Source organism: Serinus canaria, chromosome 10 (assembly GCF_022539315.1).
Source record: "Serinus canaria isolate serCan28SL12 chromosome 10, serCan2020, whole genome shotgun sequence".
In the NCBI taxonomy this organism is placed as follows: Eukaryota; Metazoa; Chordata; class Aves; order Passeriformes; family Fringillidae; genus Serinus; species Serinus canaria.
The window spans coordinates 654,380-666,034 of NC_066324.1; the positions used below are offsets into that span (position 1 = coordinate 654,380).

Genomic DNA, 11,655 nt, shown 5'->3' on the forward strand with positions numbered 1-11,655 from the left:
AGCCATGGCGGCGCCCGCCTGCGTCTGGCTCGTGTTCGGGTTCAGCCCCGAGGAGGCGGCCGGGGAGCCGGGCCCGGGCCCGGGCCCGGGCCCGTGGCGGCTGGAGGCGGGCCCCGAGGAGATCTCCCGCGTGTGGCCCGCCTGGAGTTACGTGGTCGTGGAGACCGGTGAGCGCCCCCGGCCCGCCCGGAGCCCCGGTGCGGTCCCTCCCGCGGGGCAGCGCGGCCCTTGGCCGGCCCGTGCCCGCTCCCCCTTGCCGTTCCCTTGCATGGCGGGTCCTGTCCCCACCGTGCTCTGCCGCCTCGATCGCCTCGGTTTGTCCTGTCCGCCCCTTCCCCTGACGCCGCTTTCCCCCGGGATGGGACCCCCCCCAGCCCTCCCATCGCACCGGTTCCCCAGGGATGCTCCCCGCCGGTCCCCCGGTGACGTTCCCGTCCCGTCCCCCCAGACCCCCAGGCCGTCCCCGTCCCGTCCCCCGGGCCGTCCCCAGGGTCGGTCGCTGAGATGCCGCCGCGGCAGGCGCGGGGCTGGAGGTGCGGAGCGCGGGGCTGCGGCGGCGGCTGCCGGGCTGGGCCGAGGCGCTGCCGTCCGAGACGCACCTGGTGCTGCGGGGCGCGGCGGCGGCCGGCGCCTGGCGGCGGGAGGCGGCGCTGGGGACAGCGCTGCAGGGCGAGCCCGACTGGAGCCGGCCGCTGCCCCCGGAGCCGCCCTGGAGCCAGCCGCTGCCGCTCCTGCCCGGTGGATTCGCCACGCCGCGGCCGCCGTTCTTCACCGCGCTGCCGGCCGGCGTGCGGGCCAGGCGGCTGGTGCTGGGCACGGAGCACGCCGTAGCGCTGGGCGCCGCCGGGGAGGTCTTCACCTGGGGCGGTGGCAGGTGAGCAGGGGCTGTGCGGGCACAGGGGTGCGGAGAGGGACGGCCGTGCGTGAGCCTGCAAGAGCTCCAGGACAAGCACTGTGCTGGTGGGATGTAGAGACAACAATGGGGATGCAGAAGAGATGTGGGCGATGTGGGGGGAGTGCAGGTGAGAGGGTGTTGGAATGGGGGTCACCTCAGGGGCTGAGCCCCCATTAGCCTGCACACACTGCCTGAGTCAGGATTTGCCTCCTGACTTTCTCTGGGGGTGGACTTGGGAATGTTACCTTAGAGCTGAGAGAAGTATTGGGGTACAGCTGCAGGTGCCCTGTGCTCACCCACATGCTGATGGGATCTGTCCCTCACCACAGCCAGGTCCCCTGGCACAGGCATCCCAAATCATGGCTTCTCTGGGGGGGTGCTGGCCTCACCATGCCCCTTTTCCTACTGAGTCCACCTTCGCTGGCCCCATGGGCAGCCCTGTTTCCTCTCTAGCTGCTGGGTCTCTGGCTACTGACTCTGGTCTCTGCTCTAACTTTTGGCTCCCTCAGGGCAATCTCTGAGGATGCTTGGGTCTCTGTATGACCATCAAGGTCCCTGCTCTGTCCCTGCTCCTCTATAACTTGTCATGCAACACCAGCTGGCAGCAAAGCTCTTGTGTTTCTGAACTGGAGATTGATTCCATCAGTCTGTGACAGTTCAGTGCCAGGTCCCTCTGGTACAGCCTGTGGAGGGGAGTGAAGCCCCTGGGAAAAGCCTCCAGCCCCAACGCCCTGTGTCACCTGCCAGCAGCTGAACTTGAGTGTGTTTAACGCCTGGTGGCACCGCTCAGTTTAGTCTTACAAAGGTGTTTTTCTTGTATTTGTTTTGGTTTAGGGTAAATTTTGGGAGGAAATTTCTGAGTGGGGTTCTTTCAGAAAGTAAATTCAAGTGGCCCCTCCCCTAAATCGTTTTGGGGAAAGATTTCTTTGGAGAAAAGTGGAAAAAACCTGTTCATTTAATAAGCAAAGAGTTCACAAGTATAAAAAAAGAATAATATTAAACAAAAAAATTGCTGTTCTGAAGAAATGGCAAATTTAGAAAGTCTTTTTTTTTGTGAGGTGTAGATTGTCTTGCTTAGTCTTTTATTATATTTTCTGGCTCTGGAATGCAGCATCCTAGTCTTTGGGGATTTATAGGTGTGAGCTCTTGGTGTTCTTTTGGGTTTTCATATTAGAGTAGGTTTGAACAGTTCTAAGAAAAAGAAAAACTTATAGTCTAGGCAAATTCACTGCCTCAGCTAGCTAAAAAAAACTAACTAAAAAGCAGAGGAGAGCTTTTTCCTGCTGTCTGTTTGTGCTGTAGACAACACAGTCTAGGAGAAGGATGTGGGGGAGTGAGTGCAGTTTTTGAAAACAAACTCTGTGTTTCTCTTTTCCTCCTTTTCTCTCAGAGAAAAGCGCAGAACTTAATATTCAGCATAAAGAGAACAGATGAGTGGGGACACAAGCATCATAAAGTCACTCTGGGGCAGTTGTTCATTAGGGAGTTGTCTGTGTGTTTGCTGCCCAGTCAGGTTTTCCCAGAAGGTGCTGGAGAGCCCAACCACAGGTTCCCCTGCCCTGGATCCCTGAGTTCTGCTGGTGTAATGAGGCTTGCCCACAGGAGCTAGTTGTTCTCAGCTGAGGAGTGGAGGGTTGCTCTGTTCCTCTTTGCTACTTAAGGAAGACAAACCCAGCACTTCTCATCTGTCACAGAGCTGGGTGCCCTGGCCCAGTGCCCTCCCTGCTCTCATCGCTCAGGAGCGTTTCACTCCCCAGTCCCTGCTCCTCGCTCGCTGGCTCTGGGCTAGCTGGTGGCAAACACGACACTGTTTACACCAGCAGTTGTTGCTTTGCCAGCACTACATTTATTTGGTCCTTGCCTTCCCTTCAGAGGAAAGGTTTCTATGTGTGGGGATGTGTACTTGAGGATTCACTTTTTTGTAATGTGGTTATTCAGCTCAGCTGAGAATCCTCTCACGCCTGCCTGTGCCAGTGTGTCCCACAGTGTGGCAGCTGTGCTGTGTGATAGCCAGGTGCTGGCCCAGCTCACCCCTTTGTAGCCCCTCTCTTACTGCTGGCGGTGGTCACCATTACCCTCTCAGGAGGGAGTGCCCAGAGCCACTTTCCTGTTGCACCATGCCCTTCCCTGCCCCTCAGCTCTCAGTGTCTCTGCCTCAGTCCTCTGCAGATTCCATATGGAATGTGAACAGCCTTTCCAGTGCATCAGCACAGCTGTTGATGTCCTGAGCTGTCACATTGAAGCTTCCCAGACCAAATAGTCACCACTCTGGAGCAGAACTGCTCCTCTCAGCCCTACAGCTCCTGCCAGCCCCCCCTGCTTCTGCCCCATCTTTGACAACTAAAGCCCCTGGTGCTGTGTCCCACTGCTGCCCACCGACCCCTGGCTGTAACTGGTGGTCTGCTGCTGGGCATCACTCTCCCCCTGGCACTTGGCTTTTCCCTGTTCCTGGGCTTGATTCTTCTGCTCAGCTGTGGCTGTTCCCTCAGCTGCTCAGGCTCCGCCGGCCTGGAGCTGGGTTGGTGGCAGCAGGAAGGGCTTGGTGGGAGCTGGGCAGGAGGCACGGGAGCTGGAGGCGGTGGGCTGTGTGCTTGTCTGTCTGTCCCTCTGTGTCCCTGCAGGCACGGGCAGCTGGGCCACGGGCTGCTGGAGGCGGAGCTGCAGCCGCGGCTGGTGGAGGCGCTGGCCGGGGTGCCCATGCGGGCGGTGGCGGCCGGCGGGTGGCATTCGGCCAGCGTCAGCGGTGAGGGGCTGGGCTGGGCGGGACAGCTGGGCGTGCTGCTGGCAGCACATGGCCCAGCGGGTTCTGGCTGGGGAATATGGGCTGCTGGTGTCCCCGGAGCCCCCAGTGCTGCCAGCGAGTGCAGCCCGGGGCTAAGCTCCGCCTGATGCGCTCTTCCCCCGCCGCAGAGGCAGGAGACCTGTACATGTGGGGCTGGAACGAGTCGGGGCAGCTGGCCCTGCCCTCCAAAGCACTGGCAGAGGAGCGAGCGCGGGATGAGGACACAGGCACAGGTGGGTGCTGCGGGCAGGCTGGGCCGGGTTCCTGCACAGCCCCTGCAGCTCAGTGCAGGGCCAGTGCGGTTCAGCTTGCGAGCAGTGCTGCTGTCACCTCTTGTGCAGGGAGCACCAAGCTGATGCCCTGCCAGGAGCAGTTGGCTGCCCAGGAGGCTGCATTCATCTCTATCCAGGCGTTCCCGGCACTGCTGGATCTGCCACAGGACCTGGAGGTCAGCACGGTCAGCTGTGGCTCCCGACACACAGCCGTCGTCACACGTGAGTGTCCAGCGGGGCAGGGGGCAGTGCCCCCGGGGGCAGGGGCTCTGAGAGGTGCCAGGGCTTGCGGGACAGGGGTTCTGAGGTGCCAGGGCTCACCAGGACCCTCAGGGTAGTGCCCCCGGGGCAAAGGTGCACTGTGGGGGATGGAGCTCACCGGGTGCTGCCTGATGGTGCTGTCTCTGTTGCAGGAGGTGGGGAGCTCTACACCTGGGGCTGGGGTAAGTGGCATCTCTGCTTTGGGACTGTACAACCTCCACAGGAGCAGCTTCTTGTTCCCTGTTCTCTTGCCCTTGGCTCTTCTGTTGCTGTACGAGTTCTGTCTATGCTGGGGGCTCTTGTGTTCCCTCCCTCCCCACAAACACCAGGAGCAATTGCCCTGAGGCCCCAGGGCCACGTTGTGTCATGACCGTGTGTCTGCAGGTAAATACGGACAGCTGGGACACGGGAACAACATCAGCTCTGACCAGGCACGCCGCGTCGAGCACCTGGTGGCCCAGGGGCTGCGGGCGGAGGAGGTGGTGTGTGGGCCCTGGACCACCTATGTGCGTGTGCGGGAGCCGTGAGGGCCCCGGGAGCCGTGGGTGCTGCAGATGGGGGTGAGGGCAGGCTCTGCTCTGCAGGACCAGCTCCAGGACCGCTCTGTGCTCAGGGCCAGGGCAGGCAGCCCCCCTGCAGCACGGGATGGGGCTGAGTGCAGCCCACAGTGACCAGACTGACATCCTGGACTGGGGCTGCAGCTGCATCAGGGCTAGGGACACCCTGGGACGGGCTGTATGTGTTCATTAAATTCACTCTTCCCTAAGGGTTGCAGTGTTGGTGTGTGCAAACCATGTTCCAGCATATCCAGCTCCAGTGAAGCTGTCCTGGGGCGGGGACTGCACGGGCTGTGCCTGGGTTTGTGTGAGCACCCTGCTGGTGCTGGGGAGTGGCAGAGAGAGCAGCGCTGGCACAGAGCTGAGGCTGGTTCTGCTCCTCTGGGGGGTGCAGAAGAACTCGTGGGGGGCTGGGACACACAGCTGACCCTGGAGGTATCCCAGACCATGTGGCATCATGCCAGCGTGGAAGGGGGAGGAGAAGAAGCAATGCAGGAATGCTCAGAGCAGTAGTGGTTTTGTCCAAGTTACAGTTACCGTGGTGGGGCCCTGCTGTCCTGGGGAGGCTGAGCACCTGCCCCGGGGATGGTGAGCACCATTTAGAAGGAGGGAATGAATTCTTGGCTTTGCTTTTTTCTGTCTGGCTTTTGCTTCCCACACTGAACTGTTGTCTCATATCACAAGTTTTCCGGCTTTCACCCTGTGCTTGTCTCACAGTCCTGGTGGGCAGTTCAGAGGGGCAGGTGGGGAGAGCAAGCAGCTGAGAAGGGCTGAGGGTGGTTTGGGGAGTGGGGCTGCAGCTTTTTGCTCAGCAAAAAAATCCCTTTTGGTCAGGGACTGGGGCTGCGGCCCTGGCTCGGCACGGTCCGGACTGCGGCTGTGGCTCGGCGGGGCAGGCTCGGGTGCGGAGCGGATCGGCGCTTCAGCCTGTTCGGCCAGTCAGAGCACAGCTGGCAGCGCGGCCTTTTTCAGCCAATCCGTATTCGGATTGGACTACTTTTTCAGCCAATTCGGATGGGGATTGAAAGTTCCGGGTTTGGGGTTTTTTTTTAGTCAATCACGAAAGGATAGGGACTGCTCCTTGTTTGGCCCATCACCGCATGGATTGAAGGGCCAGCTCTTTCAGCCAATCAGGCCGCGGAATTCCAGTTTATTTGTCCAATGAGGGCACAGACTGAGGCTGCTGGGCTTGGCCAAAAAGCTGCAGCCTGGTTTCTGATTGGCTGACACTCCCCGGCAGCGCCCCTAGCTCCGGGTTGCCCCGCCCCTTCCATCGCCTCTCTGGCTCCGTGCAGGGACCCTCAGACGCTCCCGGAGGCTGGGGCTGTACAAGGACTTTATTCACAACATCTAGACATTTTTTTTAAATAAAAGCACATTTCTTAAGCAGCAACCGAGGGGAGCGTTATCCGGGAGCGGGAAGAGCTGCAGGTCCTGCATTGCTGCTGGAGCAGGGCTGCATCATGCAGCATTGTTGGTGGTGGAGTTGAGAACACGGGAGGTGCTTTCAAAGGTGGAAGCCTTTGAAAGTTGGCGCTGTGGAAACAAGTGGAGAAACAAGAGAGAGATGAGGGAAGGGAGGGGGCTGCTGCCTCACAGCTCAGAGGGGACAGAGAGAGGCAGGCCAGGCTGCCAGAGGGAGACGGAGTACAAATTGTATTATGTAACGTGTAGTTAATGAACATTAATGCCTTTCTTTACTAAAATGTATAAAGAGTAAAAAACTTTTGGTAGTGTCACACGATGGTAAATCTCTGGCTCAGCCCAGCCTGATGGGAGGACAGAGGCTGTCCAGGGCCCCCAAGGTCCCCCTCCCTGAGAGAGGAAAGCAGCCCCCCTGGAGCCCCTGCTCACTCCAGGCTCAGGGGCTCTGCCCTGGAGCTGTCCCTGCACAGGTCTGTCCCCAGCGCTGCTCAGGGCCCTCTGCCACCAGCTCTGCTAGAAGCTCTCCGTGAGGAGTCACAGGCAGGGGCAGGAGCAGCCACCCCGCGAGAGGACACAGGGGGACACACGGGGGGGACACAGGAGGGAGCAAAGGACCTGTGCTGTGCAGCGAGGGGTGGGGTTAGAAGAGTGAATTACCGCAAACTCAGAATAGGTGCTGGCAACAGAACTAACGCTGTGGTTACGCTGGGCAGGGGCTCTGGGGGTGCACCCACCGCTCAGGGTGGTTCCGTCCAGCTGGGACACGTTCTCCTTGTTCTGCTCCCTCAGCCTGCGTCGGGGGGGCTTGGCTGCTGGGCGGGTGGGGGTCCGGGTCCGGCTGAACTGTGGGGAGAGGTGACACTTCAGGGATGAAGGAACTGACCACAGGCACGAGAGCCGTGGCAGCTTCTGCGCCCTCCACTCTGAGGAGCCCGAGCAGTGTCAGGCTCCAGGAGCTCTCCAGACTCAAGGGTCCAGTTCTGGCCCCTGAAACATACAGCACAGAATCACAGAATCCTGCAATGATGTGCGTGGGGAGGGACTTTAAAGCCCATCTCGTTCCACCCCCCTGCCATAGGCAAGGATGCCACTCACTAAACAAGGATGCTCAGGCCCTGTCTGGCAGCACACATACATTTTGAAGGTCCCTCAACCTGCAGGCTCAGCACTAAGGAACAGGTGTACTAGAAATCTGGGCTGGAGGAAGATTTTTTGGCACCCTCCTCCTCCTCCCTCAGGTCCCAGAAGCACCCCAGCAGGATGGCAGCAGCCCCGCAGAGCAGACTGCAGACAAACAGGGGCTGCTGTCCCCCATGAGCTCAGCAGGGGAAGCAGTGAACCACGGGGTGACAGCAAGAAGAGCTGCACCACCTCAGCTCACCTGTCCCTTGCAGCCCAGCCCCGGGCAGGGAGTCCCCCAAGGCCCCTCACCTTCTTCCCGGAGGGTGGCAGCCGAGAGGTGGGCGAGTGGGAGATGGCTGTCCCAAAGGCTGAGCGAACAGTGGTGTTGGACGTGGCGCTGACACTGGAGGTGCCGTGGAGCTGAGGAGAGAGCGGAGCACACGTCACACAGGGCATCTTCCCGTGCGGCTGCAGCAGCCTGAGCCCTCCCCACGGGCCGAGGCCAGCCCCAGGCTGTGCCCCAGGCACACCCAGCCCACCCAGCACTCTGCAGGGACATTTTTACCTTGCTTACTTTGGCAGGTGTGTGGGGGCTGAGCATGCGGCGCTTGATGGGCGTGCGGGGGGCGCTGCCGTAGAGCATCTCCGCCTCCATCTCCCGGCTCTTCTTCAGGTGCTGTGGGACACGCCTGCACTCACACACTGAGCACCAGGGGCTGGTGCCAGTCTGACACTGCCAGGCTCCCTGCTGACAGCCTGGCACGGCCACACAGCAGAACTTCAGCACACATTCACACGTGTCCAGAGCCAAGCGTCACCTCTGGCACAGCTGGGCCAGAAAGGGGCTCGGGCCACGCAGATGTGACAACAGTGGGCACCAGCCCCAGTGCCTGCTGCTTCCAAGCTGGGAACGAGCCGGCAGAGCCCAGGGCAGTGGCTGGGGCCCAGCAGGGACACCCTTAGGCTGGCATTCTTAGGAGGAGCCAGGGACACTCCCAGGCAGAAGCCAACATGCTCAGCTCTGTACTCACCCGCTCCTGCTTCTCCTTCTCCTTCTCCAGCCGGTACTGCTGCCACTGCTCTGCCACATACTCCATGAACTGCTGCCCCTTCATCAGGAAAGCTCCCTTGAACTCCTCCTCCCAGGTCCGGACCTTCCTCTCCAGCTCCTCCTGCAGCTGATCAGGACATGAGGGCAGTGGAGGGGCTGCCCTGACCGCAGGTGTCCCCACACCCAAGAGTCCCTTTTCCTCTGTCAGTGGGACCACAGGTCCTTCCCAGGGCTGGACCTACCCTAGACAGCGTCTTCTGCAGCTTTGCTCGCTGCTTCTCTTCCTTCAGAAGGTTTCCTCCTCGATTGTTGAAGCGACTGGGGTCATTTGCTTTACTCTGGTAGAGAAGGGTAGTCAGGAGAGGCCCAAACACACCACCCAATCTCCTCAACCTCACATGGTGAAGGCCCCAGAGGAGCCAGCCCTGCACAAACACCCCAGTGCTCGAAACACAGCACCTCATGCCTGCACTGGCCCACCATGACTCCCCAGTGGCTCCCTGCTCCTTCCCAGAGCACTGTCCCAGGAGAGCAGAGGTACACACTGACCCATGACCTCCTGTCTGGACAATACCTCCAGCTCCAGGAACAGCTTCCAGTTCTCCTCCCACTTCTGAACAGCCTCAAACAGATCTTTGTGTGTTTCATAGTAGGTCTTCATCTTGCCCACCTCAGCGTCATGCAGCTCGAGCAGGGTCTCTGTGTAATCCTCTGGAGGGGCACAAGAGCCAGGTCAGGGGGCTGCTGGAAGCCCTGGGATCCCTCCCCAGATCTGCCAGGCCAGCCAGAACCCACCATCATAGAAGGGGCTGAACCTTTCCCTCTGCTCCTGGCTGTAGAAGCATTTGTCCCAGTAGTCAGCCAGCTCCACCCGGATGGCATGGATGACAGATTTCATGTTCTGCAGCTTCAGCTCCTCCAGACGGTCCACCTCCTGCTGCAGCTGCCCCCGGGAGCAGAGCACAGTCAGGGAGGAGAGGGGTGAACAGGGCTCATTTCTGTGTGAGCCGCTCTCTAGAAGTGGCAGCTGCAGCCCCAGCCTCCAGCTCCTCCCTGCTCAAAGGCAGAATTTGCCCCGCTCCCTCACCCCTCACCGAGCAGCCAGGAGCACGAGAGCCCCCCGAGCTGCTGCCCCAGCCCTGCCACCGTGAGCGCAGCAGGCCCTTACAGCTCTCCTGGTTCGGGCTCTGGAGCCGGCCAGGTGCACGGCCGAGGAGTCTCTGTCCTCCTGGGGGATCTGCAGCCGCTCCCAGAGCGCCAGGATCCGGGCGCGCAGCTCGGCGCACACCGCCTCGTTCAGGGCCCGCCGGCCTTCCAGCTGCACCGAGGGGAGGGGAGGGGAGGGCAGCGCGGGGTCAGCGCAGCCTCGGGCTCTGCTGCACCCGCTGAGCCTCACCGTGGCACACGGAGCTCCTCAGCACCCCTGGAAGGCTGCTCCAGCACGCAGCCTTGCCAGAACCCAGCGGCTGCTCTTACATCGCGGTGGCAGCCCCGGCACTGGCTCAGGGCACAGCATACCTGCTGCAGCAGGTTCTGGAGGGCCGTGATGTTGTCCTCAGACAGGCAGAACGCCTCCTCATCCTCACACACCACGTCCCGCTCGAAGCTGGTGTCCGGGGTGTGGTCCAGCTCCTCCATCAGCAGAATGATCTGGCGCTTGTTGCTGACAAACTCTTCCCGCCTTTGCTCCTGGAGTGAGGGCAGTGTCAGAACCAGGGGCCCCTCGTGGGCCCCTCAGCGACCCCCTCAGCCCCAGGCTCACCTTCAGGGTGTTGAGAGAGGCCACGTGGCGCCGGTAGCGGTCCAGGTCCTCCAGGCTGGGCACGCTGCTGGCGTCGATGGTGAACAGGGCTGTGCACAGGATGTCACACAGGGCCTGGTCCTGCTCCTGCAGGGCCTTCAGCTCCTGCTTCCGGTCCCGCTTCTGCTTCTGCAGCACCTCCACACACGTGCGCAGGTTCTTCTCCATCTGCAGGATGGTACTTTCCTCTGTCTGCAAGAGGCCAGAAATCAGCTCTGTTCCACACTTCTCCCGCACCTGGCTCATGCTTCGAGTTTTTATACAAAGGCTGGGACCACCAGGCCTGGGTCTGAGTGAGCTGTTCCCCAGGAAGGTGCACGAACACCAGCAACATGACAAACAAGGTGCTGGAGAAAACCACACAACCACCTACTAACGCCTGTCCTGTGAGGAGCCACAAAACCCTCGGCTCTAACAAGAAAAGCAGCTCTGAATAGATATTTGCCTTCTAAGCTCTGGCCTCTTGGGACACTCAGGCAGAGGCCAGGCAGCCAGGAGGACCCCAGGATCCCCCACCTCACCTCAAAGGGGCCCAGCTGGAGCTCCTTGCACAGGGTGTCCAGCTCCTTCCGGCACAGGGCGATGCTCTTCAGCAGACGCTCCTTCAGGCTTTCCTCCTCCGCCACCATCATGTCCAGGAGGCTCTGCAGCACGGGTGTGGTTAGAGGCAGGGCGTGGGAGCCGAGAGCGGGCGGGGCAGCGGGACCACCGCGAGGGACCCACGGCTGGGCCTGCGCGGGGTGTGGGCAGCGTGGGGAGCCCGGCAGGACAGGGCTGCGCAGGGCCAGGGCAGAGGCGCGGTACCGGCCGGGCAGGGACCCCCGGCGCTCCCCGCAGCCCCGGCCGCGTGCGGGAGCCCGAGAGAGCGGGGCGGGGTGGGCGCACTCCGAGCTGCTCGGGCCGCGGGCTGCCGCTGCAGCAGGTGCGCGGCTCAACAGAAGAAGCGGTGCCCTCACCTTGATGTGCTTCCTGACGACGTCGGTGCGCTCCAGGCGCTGCTCCTCGGGAATACCGATCTCTTCCCAGATGTCCCGCAGCGCCGCCATGGCCCGGTTCAGGCAGGACACGGCCTCGGCCGCCAGCACCTCGCTGGGCGCGGCGGGCCGTCAGCGGCACGGACGGGCTGGGGCCCGAGAGCCTCCGCAGCCACGCCCGTCTCGGCGGGACCTCCCGCCGCGGTTCGCAGCGCCTCCGCCCCGCCGCGCCCCAGCCCCCAGCCCCCAGTCCCGGTTCCCGCCCGTTCCCGGTTCCCGGTCCCGCAGTTCCCCCGTTATCCCCGTTTTCCCGGCTCCCGGTCCCACACCTTTTCCTCATCGCTCCGCGCTCCATCGCCGCCGTTCCGCCGATTCGAACTCCCCCCGCCTGCGCTGATTGGCTGCCGCACCGCCGCGGCCCCGCCCACAACCGCCACCCGGGCCGCGCCTCCGCCCCGCCCCAAGCGGCCCGCAGCCAATGGGAGTGCAGAGACTTGGGCTCTGCCAGCCAATCC

At 61.8% G+C, this 11,655-nt stretch overlaps 2 protein-coding genes across 5 annotated transcripts; one reads left to right on the forward strand and one right to left on the reverse strand.

Moving 5' to 3' along the window:
- Nucleotides 1-2: 2 nt before the first annotated feature.
- Nucleotides 3-4,976, forward strand: RCCD1 (RCC1 domain containing 1). The gene is made up of 7 exons (XM_050978744.1): nucleotides 3-167; nucleotides 520-874; nucleotides 3,517-3,638; nucleotides 3,806-3,910; nucleotides 4,019-4,171; nucleotides 4,363-4,392; nucleotides 4,595-4,976. Exons 1-7 carry the CDS (start codon nucleotides 5-7, stop codon nucleotides 4,735-4,737), a joined length of 1,071 nt encoding a protein of 356 aa, XP_050834701.1. The 5' UTR covers nucleotides 3-4; the 3' UTR covers nucleotides 4,738-4,976.
- A 1,110-nt stretch (nucleotides 4,977-6,086) lies between these two features.
- Nucleotides 6,087-11,594, reverse strand: PRC1 (protein regulator of cytokinesis 1). 4 transcript variants are annotated; one of them, XM_050978736.1, is made up of 14 exons: nucleotides 11,470-11,594; nucleotides 11,123-11,255; nucleotides 10,688-10,810; nucleotides 10,128-10,358; nucleotides 9,884-10,054; nucleotides 9,534-9,683; nucleotides 9,161-9,308; nucleotides 8,940-9,076; nucleotides 8,608-8,703; nucleotides 8,346-8,492; nucleotides 7,889-7,990; nucleotides 7,624-7,734; nucleotides 6,850-7,035; nucleotides 6,087-6,303 (listed from the first exon to the last, which is right to left on the reverse strand). In XM_050978736.1, the coding sequence occupies exons 1-14, from the start codon at nucleotides 11,493-11,495 to the stop codon at nucleotides 6,229-6,231; spliced, it is 1,836 nt and encodes a 611-aa protein (XP_050834693.1). In that variant the 5' UTR covers nucleotides 11,496-11,594; the 3' UTR covers nucleotides 6,087-6,228. The 4 variants fall into 4 exon arrangements, with proteins under 4 accessions (XP_050834693.1, XP_050834695.1, XP_050834694.1 ...); XM_050978738.1 differs by having other exon boundaries at nucleotides 6,927-7,035; nucleotides 7,880-7,990; XM_050978737.1 differs by having other exon boundaries at nucleotides 6,886-7,035; nucleotides 7,880-7,990.
- Nucleotides 11,595-11,655: the final 61 nt, after the last annotated feature.

Coding starts and splice junctions, on each gene's coding strand:
- RCCD1 (XM_050978744.1), top strand. CDS start 5: ATGGCGGCGCCCGCCTGCGTCTGGCTCGTGTTCGGGTTCAGCCCCGAG. Junction 168..519: donor TTACGTGGTCGTGGAGACCG/GTGAGCGCCCCC, acceptor CCGCCGCGGCAG/GCGCGGGGCTGGAGGTGCGG. Junction 3,911..4,018: donor GGATGAGGACACAGGCACAG/GTGGGTGCTGCG, acceptor CCTCTTGTGCAG/GGAGCACCAAGCTGATGCCC.
- PRC1 (XM_030228262.2), bottom strand. CDS start 11,495: ATGGAGCGCGGAGCGATGAGGAAAAG. Junction 8,704..8,939: donor AGCTGTTCCTGGAGCTGGAG/GTATTGTCCAGA, acceptor CTTCTCTACCAG/AGTAAAGCAAATGACCCCAG. Junction 6,304..6,849: donor GCACCTATTCTGAGTTTGCG/GTAATTCACTCT, acceptor TTGTTTCCACAG/CGCCAACTTTCAAAGGCTTC.